Genomic DNA, 14,065 nt, shown 5'->3' with positions numbered 1-14,065 from the left:
GCCTTCTTTCCTTTCTGGAGCAGCTTCTGTGGAATAATAATCATCCTCCTTCGCTCCTCGCGGCCAGCTCTCCCCCAGCTTCCTCCCTTCTCTCCTCCAATGGGAAGCCGGACCCTGAGATCCAACTTCCCTGAAGAAGGGAGCGCGCGGGGTCTTTGCCCGTCTCTTCCGCGCTTCCCAAGCGGCTCTTCCAGTCGCTCTCCTTCGACGGTGGGGCGGGGCTGGGATCTTCCCTGGGGCCGCCCCACTGCGCTCGCCTTCCAATCGGAACGCCGTTGTTGCTCGCTGTTTTTTTCTTTCCCCCGTTGCTGTCCAAACTTCCTGTAACGCTGCGGGAGGGAACCGGGAGCGAGAGTTCCCTGGCGGGAGATGCCTGAAGTTTGCTGGCAGAGAGGGAAGTCTCTGCGGCGGGAAGAGCGACAGAAGCACGTCGAAGGAGCCGAGCTCCCCCAAAATGGGCCTCCTCGAGCTGCTGTCCCCTCGCACCTACGGCCTGGCGCTCGCTACTGCTCTGGCGCTCTTGGCGCTCTGTGTTTCCTACAGGCGGAAAAGGTAAGAAAGGAGGAGAGAGATTGCCTGGCTGCAGTGCCGTCGCTCTGCTGGCTACAGGAGATCGCAGCAGGGTTGTTGAGATCCTGCAGGACCGGAAGACCCGGCAGAGTCAAGGTGAACTTGGATCCTGTTTCAAAGTTGGCTCTGATGCACCAAGGTTAACTTTGCAGAAAACGAAGGGGGAAAGATAGCGATTGTGCCCCGTAACGATTAGCAGATTTATAGATCCACTTAACGCTGTTATCTTTTTAAACTGGCACCACACACTCATACTCTCTCTTATTTTGAGTTTGCTGCAACGACCGGGGGCGATCTCTCTGGGACGTTTCCTACACGAGAGGCGTCAGGTTTTACCAGGGAGTGTTGTAGGTTGTGGCGACCTGGCAACATGATTTGGGTGGCCCCTCGAGCATTCACCTTTCCACAAAGCCCCAGAGTCACACCACCGTGGGAGAGTGAATGAGAGCCATTCCAGACGGTTGCTCAATGGGCAAAGGGGGCGTTGGCAACAGGTTTTCTTTAACATATCTGATTTCCCCATGAAAGGGAAAACTGGATGGAGTGCGTGCGAATGCAGCCTAGCATTTTGATGCCAGCAATATTGCTGCAACAAAGTTTGTGGATGCATGAGAAGCAACTACCCCAAAATAAGCACCCATCCCCAGGCAAAGCTGTAGTGGGCCTCTTGCTTGTGTGCCCCTCCTCTGGTCTTTTTATTTCAATTCCTTTCCTGATGACTTCTAGCATGGAATTTACCTTCTTCACATCTGCTGTACACTGGATTGGCCTCTTCATCAGTCTTTCTGCTGTGACCCCATGATCTTGTTCCTGGTCAGTCACTGCCAGTTCAGATCCGATGTGCATTTGTTTACATTGAATTGCATTTGCCATTTTCGTGTCCATTCACCTGGGTTGGAGAGATCCTTTTGGAGCACATTGCAATTCCATTTTTCGTTTAACTTTTTGTTTTAATCATCCTGAACAATTTCATCAACAAACTTGGCTGCCTTACTGCTCACCCTGTTCACCTTGAAATCTACATAATTTATGGACAAGTTATAAAACACAGGTCCTAATACCAATCATTGGATGCCCATGGGAATCCCACAAACAGGGCATCAGTGCTACAGTGCTCTCCCTATTTGTGATTCTCAGCAACTGCTATTCATAGAATCATAGAATCATAGAGTTGGAAGAGACCACAAGGGCCATCGAGTCCAACCCCCTGCCAAGCAGGAAACACCATCAGAGCACTCCTGACATATGGTTGTCAAGCCTCTGCTTAAAGACCTCCAAAGAAGGAGACTCCACCACACTCCTTGGCAGCAAATTCCACTGTCGAACAGCTCTTACTGTCAGGAAGTTCTTCCTAATGTTTAGGTGGAATCTTCTTTCTTGTAGTTTGGATCCATTGCTCCGTGTCCGCTTCTCTGGAGCAGCAGAAAACAACCTTTCTCCCTCCTCTATGTGACATCCTTTTATATATTTGAACATGGCTATCATACCACCCCTTAATCTCCTCTTCTCCAGGCTAAACATGCCCAGCTCCCTTAGCCGTTCCTCGTAAGGCATCGTTTCCAGGCCTTTGACCATTTTGGTTGCCCTCCTCTGGACACGTTCCAGTTTGTCAATGTCCTTCTTGAACTGTGGTGCCCAGAACTGGACACAGTACTCCAGGTGAGGTCTGACCAGAGCAGAATACAGTGGCACTATTACTTCCCTTGATCTAGATGCTATACTCCTATTGATGCAGCCCAGAATTGCATTGGCTTTTTTAGCTGCCGCGTCACACTGTTGGCTCATGTCAAGTTTGTGGTCAACCAAGACTCCTAGATCCTTTTCACATGTAGTGCTCTCAAGCCAGGTGTCACCCATCTTGTATTTGTGCCTCTCATTTTTTTTGCCCAAGTGCAATACTTTACATTTCTCCCTGTTAAAATTCATCTTGTTTGTTTTGGCCCAGTTCTCTAATCTGTCAAGGTCGTTTTGAAGTATGATCCTGTCCTCTGGGGTGTTAGCCACCCCTCCCAGTTTGGTGTCATCTGCAAATTTGATCAGGATGCCCTTGAGTCCATCATCCAAGTCGTTGATAAAGATGTTGAATAAGACCAGGCCCAAGACAGAACCCTGTGGCACTCCACTAGTCACTCTTCTCCAGGATGAAGAGGAACCATTGATGAGCACCCTTTGGGTTCGGTCAGTCAGCCAGTTACAAATCCACTGAGTGGTAGCATAGTCAAGACCGCATTTTACCAGCTTCTTTACAAGAATATCATGGGGCACCTTGTCAAATGCCTTGCTGAAATCAAGGTAGGCTACATCCACTGTGTTCCCTTCATCTACCAGGCTTGTAATTCTGTCAAAAAACGAGATCAGGTTAGTCTGACATGACTTATTTTTCAGAAATCCATGCTGACTATTGGTGATCACAGCATTCCTTTCTAGGTGCTCACAGACTGTTTGCTTAATGATCTGCTCCAGAATCTTCCCTGGTATTGATGTCAGACTGACTGGGCGGTAATTATTTGGGTCCTCTCTTTTCCCCTTTTTGAAAATAGGGACAACATTTGCCCTCCTCCAGTCTGCCGGGACTTTGCCTGTTCTCCAGGAATTCTCAAAGATGACTGCCAGTGGTTCTGAGATCACATCTGCCAGTTCTTTTAATACTCTTGGATGCAGTTCATCTGGGCCTGGAGACTTGAATACATCTAGACTAGCCAAGTATTCTTGTACTATCTCCTTAGTTATTCTGGGCTGTGTTTCCTCTGCTGAATCATTTGCTCCAAATTCTTCAGGTCGGGCATTGTTTTCTTTATCGGAGAAGACTGAGGCAAAGAAGGCATTGAGGAGTTCAGCCCTTTCTGTGTCCCCTGTTTGCATTTCACCATCTTCTCCTCTGAGTGACCCCACTGTTTCTTTGTTCTTCCTTTTGCTACGAACATACCCATAAAAGCCTTTTTTGTTGCTTTTAACCTCTCTAGCAAGCCTGAGTTCATTCTGTGCTTTAGCTTTTCTGACTTTGTGTCTACACGTGCTGGCTATTTGTTTGAATTCCTCTTTGGTGGTTTCCCCCCTTTTCCATTTTTTGTACACATCCTTTTTTAATCTAAACTCAGTTAAAAGTTCTTTAGATAGCCACCCTGGCTTCTTTAGGCACCTTCCATGTTTCCGTCTCATTGGTATTGCCTGAAGTTGTGCTTTTACTATCTCCCTCTTAACAAACTCCCAGCCATCATGAACTCCCTTTCCTTTTAGTATTACTGTCCATGGGATCTCACCAAGCACTTCCCTAAGTTTTATGAAGTCGGCTTTCTTAAAGTCGAGAAATTGAGTCCTAGTATGCTTGGCTGCTCCTTTCCGCTGTATAGTAAACTTCAGAAGAGCATGATCACTCGCGCCTAATGATCCTTCCACTTCTACCCCACTAACCAGGTCATCAACATTGGTTAGGACCAGATCTAAAATGGCTGTTCCTCTTGTTGCTTCTCCCACTTTCTGGACAATGAAGTTGTCTGCAAGGCCAGTGAGGAATCTGTTTGACCTTATGCTCTTGGCTGAGTTTGACATCCAACAAATATCCGGGTAATTGAAGTCCCCCATTACTACTATCTCCCTTCCTTTTGCATGCTTGGCCATCTGTTCCAGGAAGGCATCATCTATGTCCTCCGTTTGGCTTGGGGATCTATAGTAAACTCCCACAATGAGGTCACTGTTATTCTTCTCTCCCTTAATTTTGACCCAAATGCTCTCACTTTGGCTTTGAGGTTCTAAACCTTGGATCTCTTCACAGGTATACACATCCCTGACATATAACGCCACTCCTCCTCCTTTCTTGTCTGGTCTGTTTCTCTGAAATAGATTGTATCCCTCCATTATTACATTCCAATCGTGGGACTTATCCCACCAGGTTTCAGTGATTCCTATTATGTCATATTTAGTTTGCTGTACCAAGAGCTCAAGCTCATCTTGTTTATTTCCCATGCTTTGCGCATTAGTGTACAGACATTGAAGTCCATTAATCATTCCCCCGTGTCTCTTATTTAAGGATTTTTTCCTCCCACCACTAGGTCTGCGTGCTGTTTGCTCCATTCGGTCTATGACATTTGGATGATCATCTTCATCAATTGATAGACTCCTACCTTCAGGAGCACTGTCTCCCTCCCCCACATTAGTCAGTTTAAAGCCCTCCTGATGAGGTTTCTGAGATTTTTTGCAAAAACATTCTTCCCAACCGTTGTGAGGTGCAGCCCATCGCTTGCCAGAAGTCCATCTTCAAGAAACTGCATTCCGTGATCTAAGAATCCAAACCGTTCCTGTTTACACCATTTGCGAAGCCAGTTGTTCACTTCCACTATTTTTCCCTCTCTCCCTGGGCCACGTCGTTCAACTGGGAGGACAGATGAGATGACAATTTGTGCATTTAATTGCTTCAATTTCCTGCCCAGAGCCTCGTAATCTCTTTTGATCTTCTGGAGGCTATTGCTTGCAGTGTCATTGGTTCCCACATGAACCAAGAGGAAGGGGTATTTGTCAGTGGGTTTTATGATTCCTTGCAGTCGTTCAGTTACATCTTGGATCTTAGCCCCGGGGAGACAGCACACTTCCCGAGACATCTTGTCAGGCCCACAGATCACTGCTTCTGTTCCCCTCAGTAGGGAATCCCCTATCACCACTACACGCCTCCTCTTAGGTCTGGTCGGGGTTCTTCCGTGAGCTGTCCGTTCCAAGGTCGCCTGCACATTCCCTGAGGACTGCCTTTGCTGCTCGTCTTCATATACCTGATCGACTGTAATGAGGGAGAGATCCTCAAATGGAGTCTGCTCTTCGTCTTCCATGCTAGGGGAAAGGACCTCAAAGCGATTGCGTATTTCTAAACAATCAGAGCGAACCCTGGGCCTCCTACTTCTTTGAGTCACGTTTCTCCATATATCTGGCTCCTGTGTTGGTGAACTAGCCTCCTTCTCAGGGGAGTCCCCTGTCTCCTCCTTGGTGGAGACGGTGTGCTCTGTTGCTTCCAAGAAGAGCTCCAGCTCTCTAATTCTTTGGAGCGTAGCTACACGTTCCTCCAGTTGCTGGACTTTGTCTTTTAAGAGGGCAATCAACATGCAATTGCTGCAGGTAAAGCTGCCTGCAACCTTTGGCAAGATGGCAAACATTGCGCAGGAACCACAGGCGACTGCAGCTGTTCCCTCACCCTCCATCTTGAGAAGGTGTCGTTGGGGGTGACTACAGCGGTCCTCCACCATAAAAAGCGTGAAGACAGGACAAATAAATCCCCCCAAATAAACCTATATCTCCCCCAACAAACGTTTGAGACTAGCTCCCCTAAATCTAAAAGATGGATCAAACTGCGCGCGCCACTAGGCGCGCGCCGCTGCCCTACAAGCTCTGACAAGCTCCTCCAACAGCTTATCACCTACCTCAACAGAAGCCCTGCCCCCTCTGACCTTTGCACAGAGAAAGCAGCTAATCAGCCACACAGTATTCAAAGGCATACTGTCGCTGAGGTAAAGGTAAAGGCACCCCTGACCATTAGATCCAGTCGTGACCAACTCTGGGGTTGCGGCGCTCATCTCGCTTTATTGGCCGAGGGAGCCGGTGTTTGTCCACAGACAGTTTCCTGGTCATGTGGCCAGCATGACTAAGCCGCTTCTGGCAAACCAGAGCAGCACACGGAAACGCCGTTTACCTTCCCGCTGGAGCGGTACCTATTTATCTACTTGCCATTTGTGCTTTCAAACTGCTAGGTTGGCAGGAGCTGGGACCGAACAACGGGAGCTCACCCCGTCGCGGGGATTCGAACCGCCAACCTTCTGATCAGCAAGCCCTAGGCTCTGTGGTTTAACCCACAGCGCCACCCGCATCCCCGTCGCTGAGGTAGAACATAGCTATTGAGGCCACAGATGACCTTATCATTCATATCCCAGTACTTGTCTACCAATACTTGTGGGACTCCGCTTTCTACCCCTCTCCATTGGGAGAACTGTCTATATGGTTCTATTCTGTAATTCCTGTTTCTTAACTACTTCCTGATCTACAATAGGACCTCTCCTCATATTCCATGACTGCCAAGGTTACTCAGGATCTTTGATGAGACATTTTGTCAAAAGCTTTTCGGAAGTTCTAATACACTATGTCAACTGAGTCACACCTAGCTTTATGCCTGCTGACATTATTAAAGCAGTCTACAAAATAGTGAGGCAGGACTTGCAGAAGCCATGTTGGCTGTTCTTTGGTAGGCTTGCCATACATTACGGAAATTCTTGACATGTCCTTGCTTTCGGGTGTAAAAAAAGGTGTCAGGGAGGAAATATCTTGAATTGGCAAAATGTCATGGAAAACCTGGATATATGGCAACATGATGGAAAAAGCAGTTCAAAAAGCTTAGGTTTCCCCCCAAAAAAGCTCAACAATTTCACGGATGTCAGGAATTTTACTTTTTGAAAGTAAAATTGGCAAGGCTTGTTCTTCTGTGTGCTTGGTTATTTTATCTTTAACAATTCATCTATTAGGCCTAGAACATCATTCCTTGTCACCACTTTTTGTTGCAGTTCCTCAGACTCCCTCTCTGCAAAAGTTAGTTCAGGCACAGCAATCTGACAAACGTTTCTCTGCATTCTCCTTATCCTCCTCTATCACGCCTTTGACTCTTGTCATCCAAAGGCCCAGCTCCCTTCCTAGCTGATAATCTATTGCTGGTGTATTTAAAGCATTTTTTTTGCTTGGGCTTTTATGATTTTAGCAATGTGCTCTTCATATTCCTAATTAGCATCCATTATTGTTTGTGTCAGGATTCTTGTTCCCTATAACACCTCACCCCCCTGAGAAGCCTTAGGGACCTGGAATGGTTCCTTAGTCCAGGTTCTGCCTGTGTGATCACAGGATCCCTTTTATTATAAGTAGTACCGTATTTTTCGTTCTATATGACGCACATTTTCCCCTCCAAAAATTAAGGGGAAATGTGTGTGCGTCCTATAGAGCGAATGCAGGCTGCGCCGCTAAGCCCAAAGCCAGAACAGGAAGACGGAGCACTGCGGAGCGCTCCGTCTCGCTGCTCTAGCTTGGGGACTGCTGCGCGCACAGCCTCTCCAGGGCAGCGGGGTGCCTTCACCCCGCTGTCCTACAGAGGCTAGCAAGGCTGTTCCCAAGGCAGAACAGCGAGGCGGAGGGCTCCGTCTCGCTGCTCTAGCTTGGGGGTGGCTGCGCGCAAAGCCTCTCCAGGCAGCGGGGTGCCTTCACCCCACTCTCCTACAGAGGCTAGCAAGGCTGTTTCCAAGCCAGAACAGCGAGACGGAGGGCTCCGTCTCGCTGCTCTAGCTTGGGGATGGTTGCGTGCACAGCCTCTCCAGGGCAGCGGGGTGCCTTCACCCTGCTGTCCTGCAGAGGCTAGCAAGGCTGTTTCCAAGCCAGAACAGCGAGATGGAGGGCTCCGTCTCGCTGCTCTAGCTTGGGGATGGTTGCGCGCACAGCCTCTCCAGGGCAGCGGGGTGTCTTCACCCCGCTGTCCTGCAGAAGCTAGCAAGGCTGTTCCCAAGGCAGAACAGCGAGGCGGAGGGCTCCGTCTCGCTGCTCTAGCTTGGGGATGGCTGCGCGCAAAGCCTCTCCAGGGCAGCGGGGTGCCTTCACCCTGCTGTCCTGCAGAGGCTAGCAAGGCTGTTTCCAAGCCAGAACAGCGAGATGTAGGGCTCCGTCTCGCTGCTCTAGCTTGGGGATGGCTGCGCGCAAAGCCTCTCCAGGGCAGTGGGGTGCCTTCACCCTGCTGTCCTGCAGAGGCTAGCAAGGCTGTTCCCAAGCCAGAACAGCGAGGCGGAGCGCTCCGTCTCGCTGCTCTAGCTTGGGGATGGCTGCGCGCAAAGCCTCTCCAGGGCAGCGGGGTGCCTTCACCCTGCTGTCCTGCAGAGGCTAGCAAGGCTGTTTCCAAGCCAGAACAGCGAGGCGGAGCGCTCCGTCTCGCTGCTCTAGCTTGGGGACGGCTGCGCGCAAAGCTTCTGCAGGGCAGCGGGGCGCTGCGCTCCAAAGGCTTCAGGGATCTTTGAGGCTGGCGGTGAGGGAAAGTAGCGCTTCCCCCCACCGCCAGCCCCACAAGCTCTGGTGAATGTACCTTGAACGCACCTCGTTTTAGAGCGGGAGAACAAGAAAAAAAAATTTTTCCCTGTTCTCCCCCTCCTATGGTCCGGTGCGTCCTATGGTCCGGTGCGTCCAATGGAGCGAAAAATACGGTACTTAGAACTTTGCTCTACTTCCCTGACTTGCCTCTCACAGGCGTTTCCCTTGTTTTTCTTCTCTCTCTCTGGGGCAAAGGTTCTCCTCCTAGCTACTTGTCTCTCCTTTCTTTCGCCTCACCTACCTCCTTGTGTTTTTGCTCCTGCTGCTATCACACGCCCCCATGCCCACCTGCCAGCCTTTTATCACGCTACTGTGAGTGTGTGAGGGCATTCCCCATGCTATCTTCACAACATGCCACTCCCTGTCCCTGGAAGCCTGCCTGCATTTCTTTTGCCAGTGTTAGCTTCTTTTCGTTCCCATTCCATTTTCTAAAGGAAGTCTTGCTTCTGGTAGCGTGCTTGACTCTGCTTGTTACCTTCTGTTGTGGGGCTGCAGAGGGGAAAGGATTGGAGCCAGAGTTGTCCCTGCACTCATCCCAGAGTGGGCAAATGAGAATAGGCCATGTCCACATCTCCATGCTACAGAGGTGGCTCTGCTTCTTCCTCTGTGCTCTTGCCCAGAGGATGAGAAAAGATTCAGAGGTTTGCTCCTCGCATGAGCAGCTGCTTCTGCCTTCCTCTGGTCAGAGTAGTGGTGGGGATTTGGCCCTGTGGGACCAACCTTCTTTGCTGCACCATCCAGAGAGAGGCAGGGCAGGCAGATGTGATGGATTGTGGTCTCCAGCAGCACTCACAGAAAGCATGTGAGTGAGAGAAGGCAATGGTTATTCCTGCAGTCCCAACAACTGTTGCTCACTCTCTTTCTCTTTGTGGCCCAGAGAGAGAGAGTGAGCAAGAAGGGGTGGGGCTGCAGGAATAGCTATTGCCTTCTCTCGCTCACATACTTTCTGGGTGGTTGTTGTGGCAGGCTTAATCTTTACCTCCGCACCTCTGAGAGCAAGAAGGGAGGTAGCAGAGGTTGTTTCTTGCAGCCTCCACTTGCCTTGTGCCACTTGCCTCTCAGCCTGAGGCGGAAGAGTGGGAGAAGGAGGTGTTACTCTTACATGGCAAAGACTTAGTTAATGCCGTGAGTCTGCATCTGCTGTGTCTGTAGATACACACACAGCCTTTTGATTAAAATGCAATACGTAAACTGAAGTAAAGATGTGCATCTTTGCCCAGGCCTTTGAGGGAGTGGGATGGTGCATTGAGGAGTCACGTGTTTTGGCCTTTTAGTTTTTTATTATTATTTTGAATCATACCTTTAGGCAGTTTTATGTTTATGCTTTCTTTATGGAAGGTTGGCAGAAATCAGAAATTATCAGCTGGTTGTATATGGGATCACAGAGTGGCCCTCTTGGATCTCCTTAGGGTAGGGGCCTTCCAAGATACAATGCCACACCTCACAAAACTCAGTGTTTAGTTGGAAACAGTTGTGGCACCAGAGTAATTGAAAGTGGGTATGGTGAGAGGTGAAACTTTGCTAAAACCTATAAACTAGCCCATTCTTTGGAGATTTCTTGTTGTTCCCTCATTATATGGCTGTTGTACAACACACACACATACACAAATCTGCACTGAAACAAATAAGAGTACAGTGGTGCTTCGCAAGACGAAAAGAATCCGTTCCGCGAGTCTCTTCGTCTTGCGGTTTTTTCGTCTTGCGAAGCAAGCCCATTAGCGGCTTAGCGGATTAGAGCTATTAGCGGCTTAGCGGGCTTAGCAGATCAGCTGATAAGCGGCTTAGCGGATCAGCTGTTAAGCAGCTTAGCTGATCAGCTGATAAGCGGCTTAGCGATCAGCTGTTTAGCGGCTTAGCGGATCAGCTGATAAGCGGCTTAGCAGCTTGGGAAAAAGGGGGGGGGAAAGGAAAAAACCCCGCAGGAACTCGCAAGACATTTTCGTCTTGCGAAGCAAGCCCATAGGAAATTCGTTTTGCGAAGCACCTCCAAAACGGAAAACCCTTTCGTCTAGCGGGTTTTCCGTCTTGCGAGGCATTCGTCTTGCGGGGCACCACTGTATGTGCATATTTTCATGTTCACTTGCTTTGGTCTTTTTACCATGCAGTTTTGAAGTGCTTGCATAAAGGCTCCTGTTTATTGGGAGTCCCGGCACACAGGCAAGAGATTAAATGTACCAGTAATGTTTGCCATATGAAGAACAATGTTGTGTAAGTTTGCTTCCAAATAATAATTACCTAACATTATTCTACAGGGAACCATTTCCCTGAACTAAGCTATATTTCTAAAACAAAGGCAGGGATTATGGGGTCCTTCAGATGTCATTGGACTGTAGCTCCTCTCATCCCTGCTATTAGCTATGATCTCTGGAGCTGGTGACATCCAACAACATTTGGATGACAAGAGTTTCCCCATTCCTGCCCTAGAACATTTCCTTCTTTGTGACAAATTATAGGTCTACTAACATCTCTTTGAAACCAAATGAGCCAAAAGTCAAACTCCACTTATATAAAACATCTGCATCTGTATCCATATATGATAGTTTTTCTGCTTTGATCCAGTCTCAGAAAGCATGGAAAGATGTAGCCTTCTGTCTTTTCATTTTTATGCCTTCATTTTTGCCAGAATGCCAAATGTAAATATATGGTTTGTGGCCATTGATAGCCTCTCTGAATTTGTCTACTCCTCTTTTAAGACCGTCCAAGATTGTGGCCATCACTGCCTCTTGTGGTAGCAAATGCCATAGTTTAACTCTGTGCTGTGTGAAGAAGTACTTTTTGACATCACTGATGGTGGCTCTTGAAGAACATCAGAATCCTACCATAGGTAGGAATACTGCAACCCCTCCAACTTTATTCATAGATCTCATTGCCTCAATAGCTTTGGGTATAAAGCTTGGAACCAAAAACATAACACTGTATTTTTGAGATAGTAGAGTTGTGTACCAGCTCAGTGAAAACACCCTTCTGTGTTCTCAACTATGAGCATTTATCCAGCAAATACGTTGTGGATGTTCTGTTTATGGTCTTATTTTTAAAGGGAGATTGCCATGTTTTCTGCTTACTTTTTTTTTTGTTCTGCACATGCCAGGGACTCTAATTTTTTTTTTTTAAATCCATCTATGAATATATAATTGTTTCAGGATGTATTAGAGTGAGTTAGATAAACTATTGCCTCATTCTGGTTTAGTGCACACATTTGGAAATCCTGTTTGTATATTTTTGCAGTCTTTGGAGAGTGTCTGGGCTATTGGTATTACTTTTGAGCCAAGAATGCTTCTGCCATTTTTACCTTTCAAATTGTGTCTTTTAATATCTTCAGAGGCTCAAATGGCCCATTTAGAGGAAGGATGTGAATGGCAAATGACTAATTCTATACCTAAAAGGATGTTAGATGTTTTTAATTGAAAGGAAAATAGCAAGAAGGTTTTACTAGGTTATAAAATGTTAACGGCAGAAGAGAGTGTAGCATTGAAAACACTCTATTTTCGTTGCCATGCCATAGTAATGTACACTACTTATTGCCTTTTTCATGATCATTCTCATTCAGTAGCTTATTGCTTTTCATGCTAGGTCGTTTATGCTCGAGAGATTAGATTTTGGTAGGAACATCCACCTAGAGAAGGGGCCTCCAACATTTTTTCAGCCAAAGGGCACAGCTGGAATTTTGAGAGAGGGCACCACCACCTTTGGTTCTTCCTTCCCCACCCAGACAGTGTATATGCATATGTGCACACAAAAATGATTTAAGTATTTTATGAAGCATGGGGAGAAGTGAGATCCAGGAGAAATAAAATGGATCCTCTTGAATTTGCATGATTTTACACAGAGCCATCCCCTACCCAAAAGAATACCATCAAATTAAACTATACATTGGTAGATTGCACAGTAAAAATCGCAGAACTTGCCAGCACCACTAAAATACTAAGAAAAGGCATACATTCATGATTTTTACACAAGATGGCAAGAAAACCATACACAAAAAGCCACAGAACACATTTGTGGGTCAAGAGGTGACCTGATGATCCATAAGAACCCATGTTTTTGCTGCATGGCAACACTGAAGAGTACCAAATCCGTAATTTTTAAATGTTTGCTCAATGTTAGTTGGGCTATGTATGTGTGTGCTTGTGTGTGAAAACTACACAACTTCAAGATGATTCATTTAACTGAATCCAGTTTGTGTGTGTACATACACATGCAAATCTCTCTCACGTAGCATCTCACTTTCTTCCCTTTGCCACACCCAGACTCTCATTACTCCCTCCCATCAGATGTCAAGGAAATAAACAACTATCTGACTTTTAGAAGACATCTGAAGGCAGCCAGCCCTGTTTAGGGAAGTTTTTAATGTTTGATGTTTTGTTGTATTTTTAATATTTTGTTGGAAGCCACCCAGAGAGGTGTGAGAAACCCAGCCAGATGGGCGGGGTATAAATTATTACTATTGTTGTTGTTGTTGTTGTTGTTGTTGTTGTTGTTGTTGTTGTTATTATTATTTTCTCCAAGATCACTCTCTTTTCCTTCCTACTCCACCCTGCCCCCTTTTCCTGGTCACTCTTCCCTCTGTTCAACTGTTCTGACCCTTAAAACAATTAGACTGAAAAAGGAAGTGGGATTGAGTAGCATTCTTTCAACTTTCTCCTTCAGCTTTACATGCTTTCCAAGGAAGAAAAAAGGAGGTAGTGAAAGGAATGCTCAGATACTTTGCTGGCCGTAAGGAAGTCCTCAAGGCCATCATAGTGTTCATGGATGTGGTGCTAACGACCTTTAGAGGCACAATGCTAGAGGCACTGCTAGGGACCAATGAGAATTGGAGTCCAACAAATGGAAAGCAACACATTGACTATCCACATAGGTCCATCCAACCATCATTTTTTTTCCTTGCTAAGAATATAAGAAGAGCCATGTCAGATCAGGCCCAAGACCCATCTAATCTAGCATCCACTTCTCACAGTGCCCAACCAGATTCCTGTAGGAAGCCCACAAATTCTTAATCTGCTTTGATAGATGATGGGTTGCCAACCTGTTTGGACTAGCTCATTTTAAATTTCAGAAGAAGGTTGGGGCAGCCAGTAAAAGAAAATGGGTGCCATGAAGGGGGCAGAACCATGGGGAGCATAAAAAGGTAAAGGGACCCCTGACCATTAGGTCCAGTTGTTGCCGACTTTGGGGTTGCGGCGCTCATCTCGTTTTATTGGCCGAGGGAGCCGGTGTACAGCTCCCGGGTCATGTGGCCAGCATGACTAAGCCGCTTCTGGCGAACCAGAGCAGCACACGGAAAAGCCATTTACCTTCCTGCCGGAGTGGTATCTATTTATCTACTTGCACTTTGACATGCTTTCGAACTGCTAGGTTGGCAGGAGCAGGGACTGAGCAACAGGAGCTCACCCCGTCACTGGGATTCGAA

General features: G+C 47.3%; 1 protein-coding gene across 1 annotated transcript in view; it reads left to right on the top strand.

Moving 5' to 3' along the window:
* Nucleotides 1-285: 285 nt before the first annotated feature.
* The window catches only part of CYP7B1 (cytochrome P450 family 7 subfamily B member 1), a 106,385-nt gene continuing 92,605 nt past the window's right edge, over nucleotides 286-14,065 (top strand). Inside the window, exon 1 of the mRNA XM_083623361.1 lies at nucleotides 286-552. Within this exon, the coding sequence (XP_083479487.1) occupies nucleotides 455-552 (98 nt within the window). The 5' untranslated portion in view covers nucleotides 286-454. The remainder of the gene's footprint in view (nucleotides 553-14,065) is intronic.

This window comes from Podarcis filfolensis, assembly GCF_964270895.1.
Source record: "Podarcis filfolensis genome assembly, chromosome: 7".
In the NCBI taxonomy this organism is placed as follows: Eukaryota; Metazoa; Chordata; class Lepidosauria; order Squamata; family Lacertidae; genus Podarcis; species Podarcis filfolensis.
This window is presented reverse-complemented; position numbering and strand designations above follow the sequence as displayed.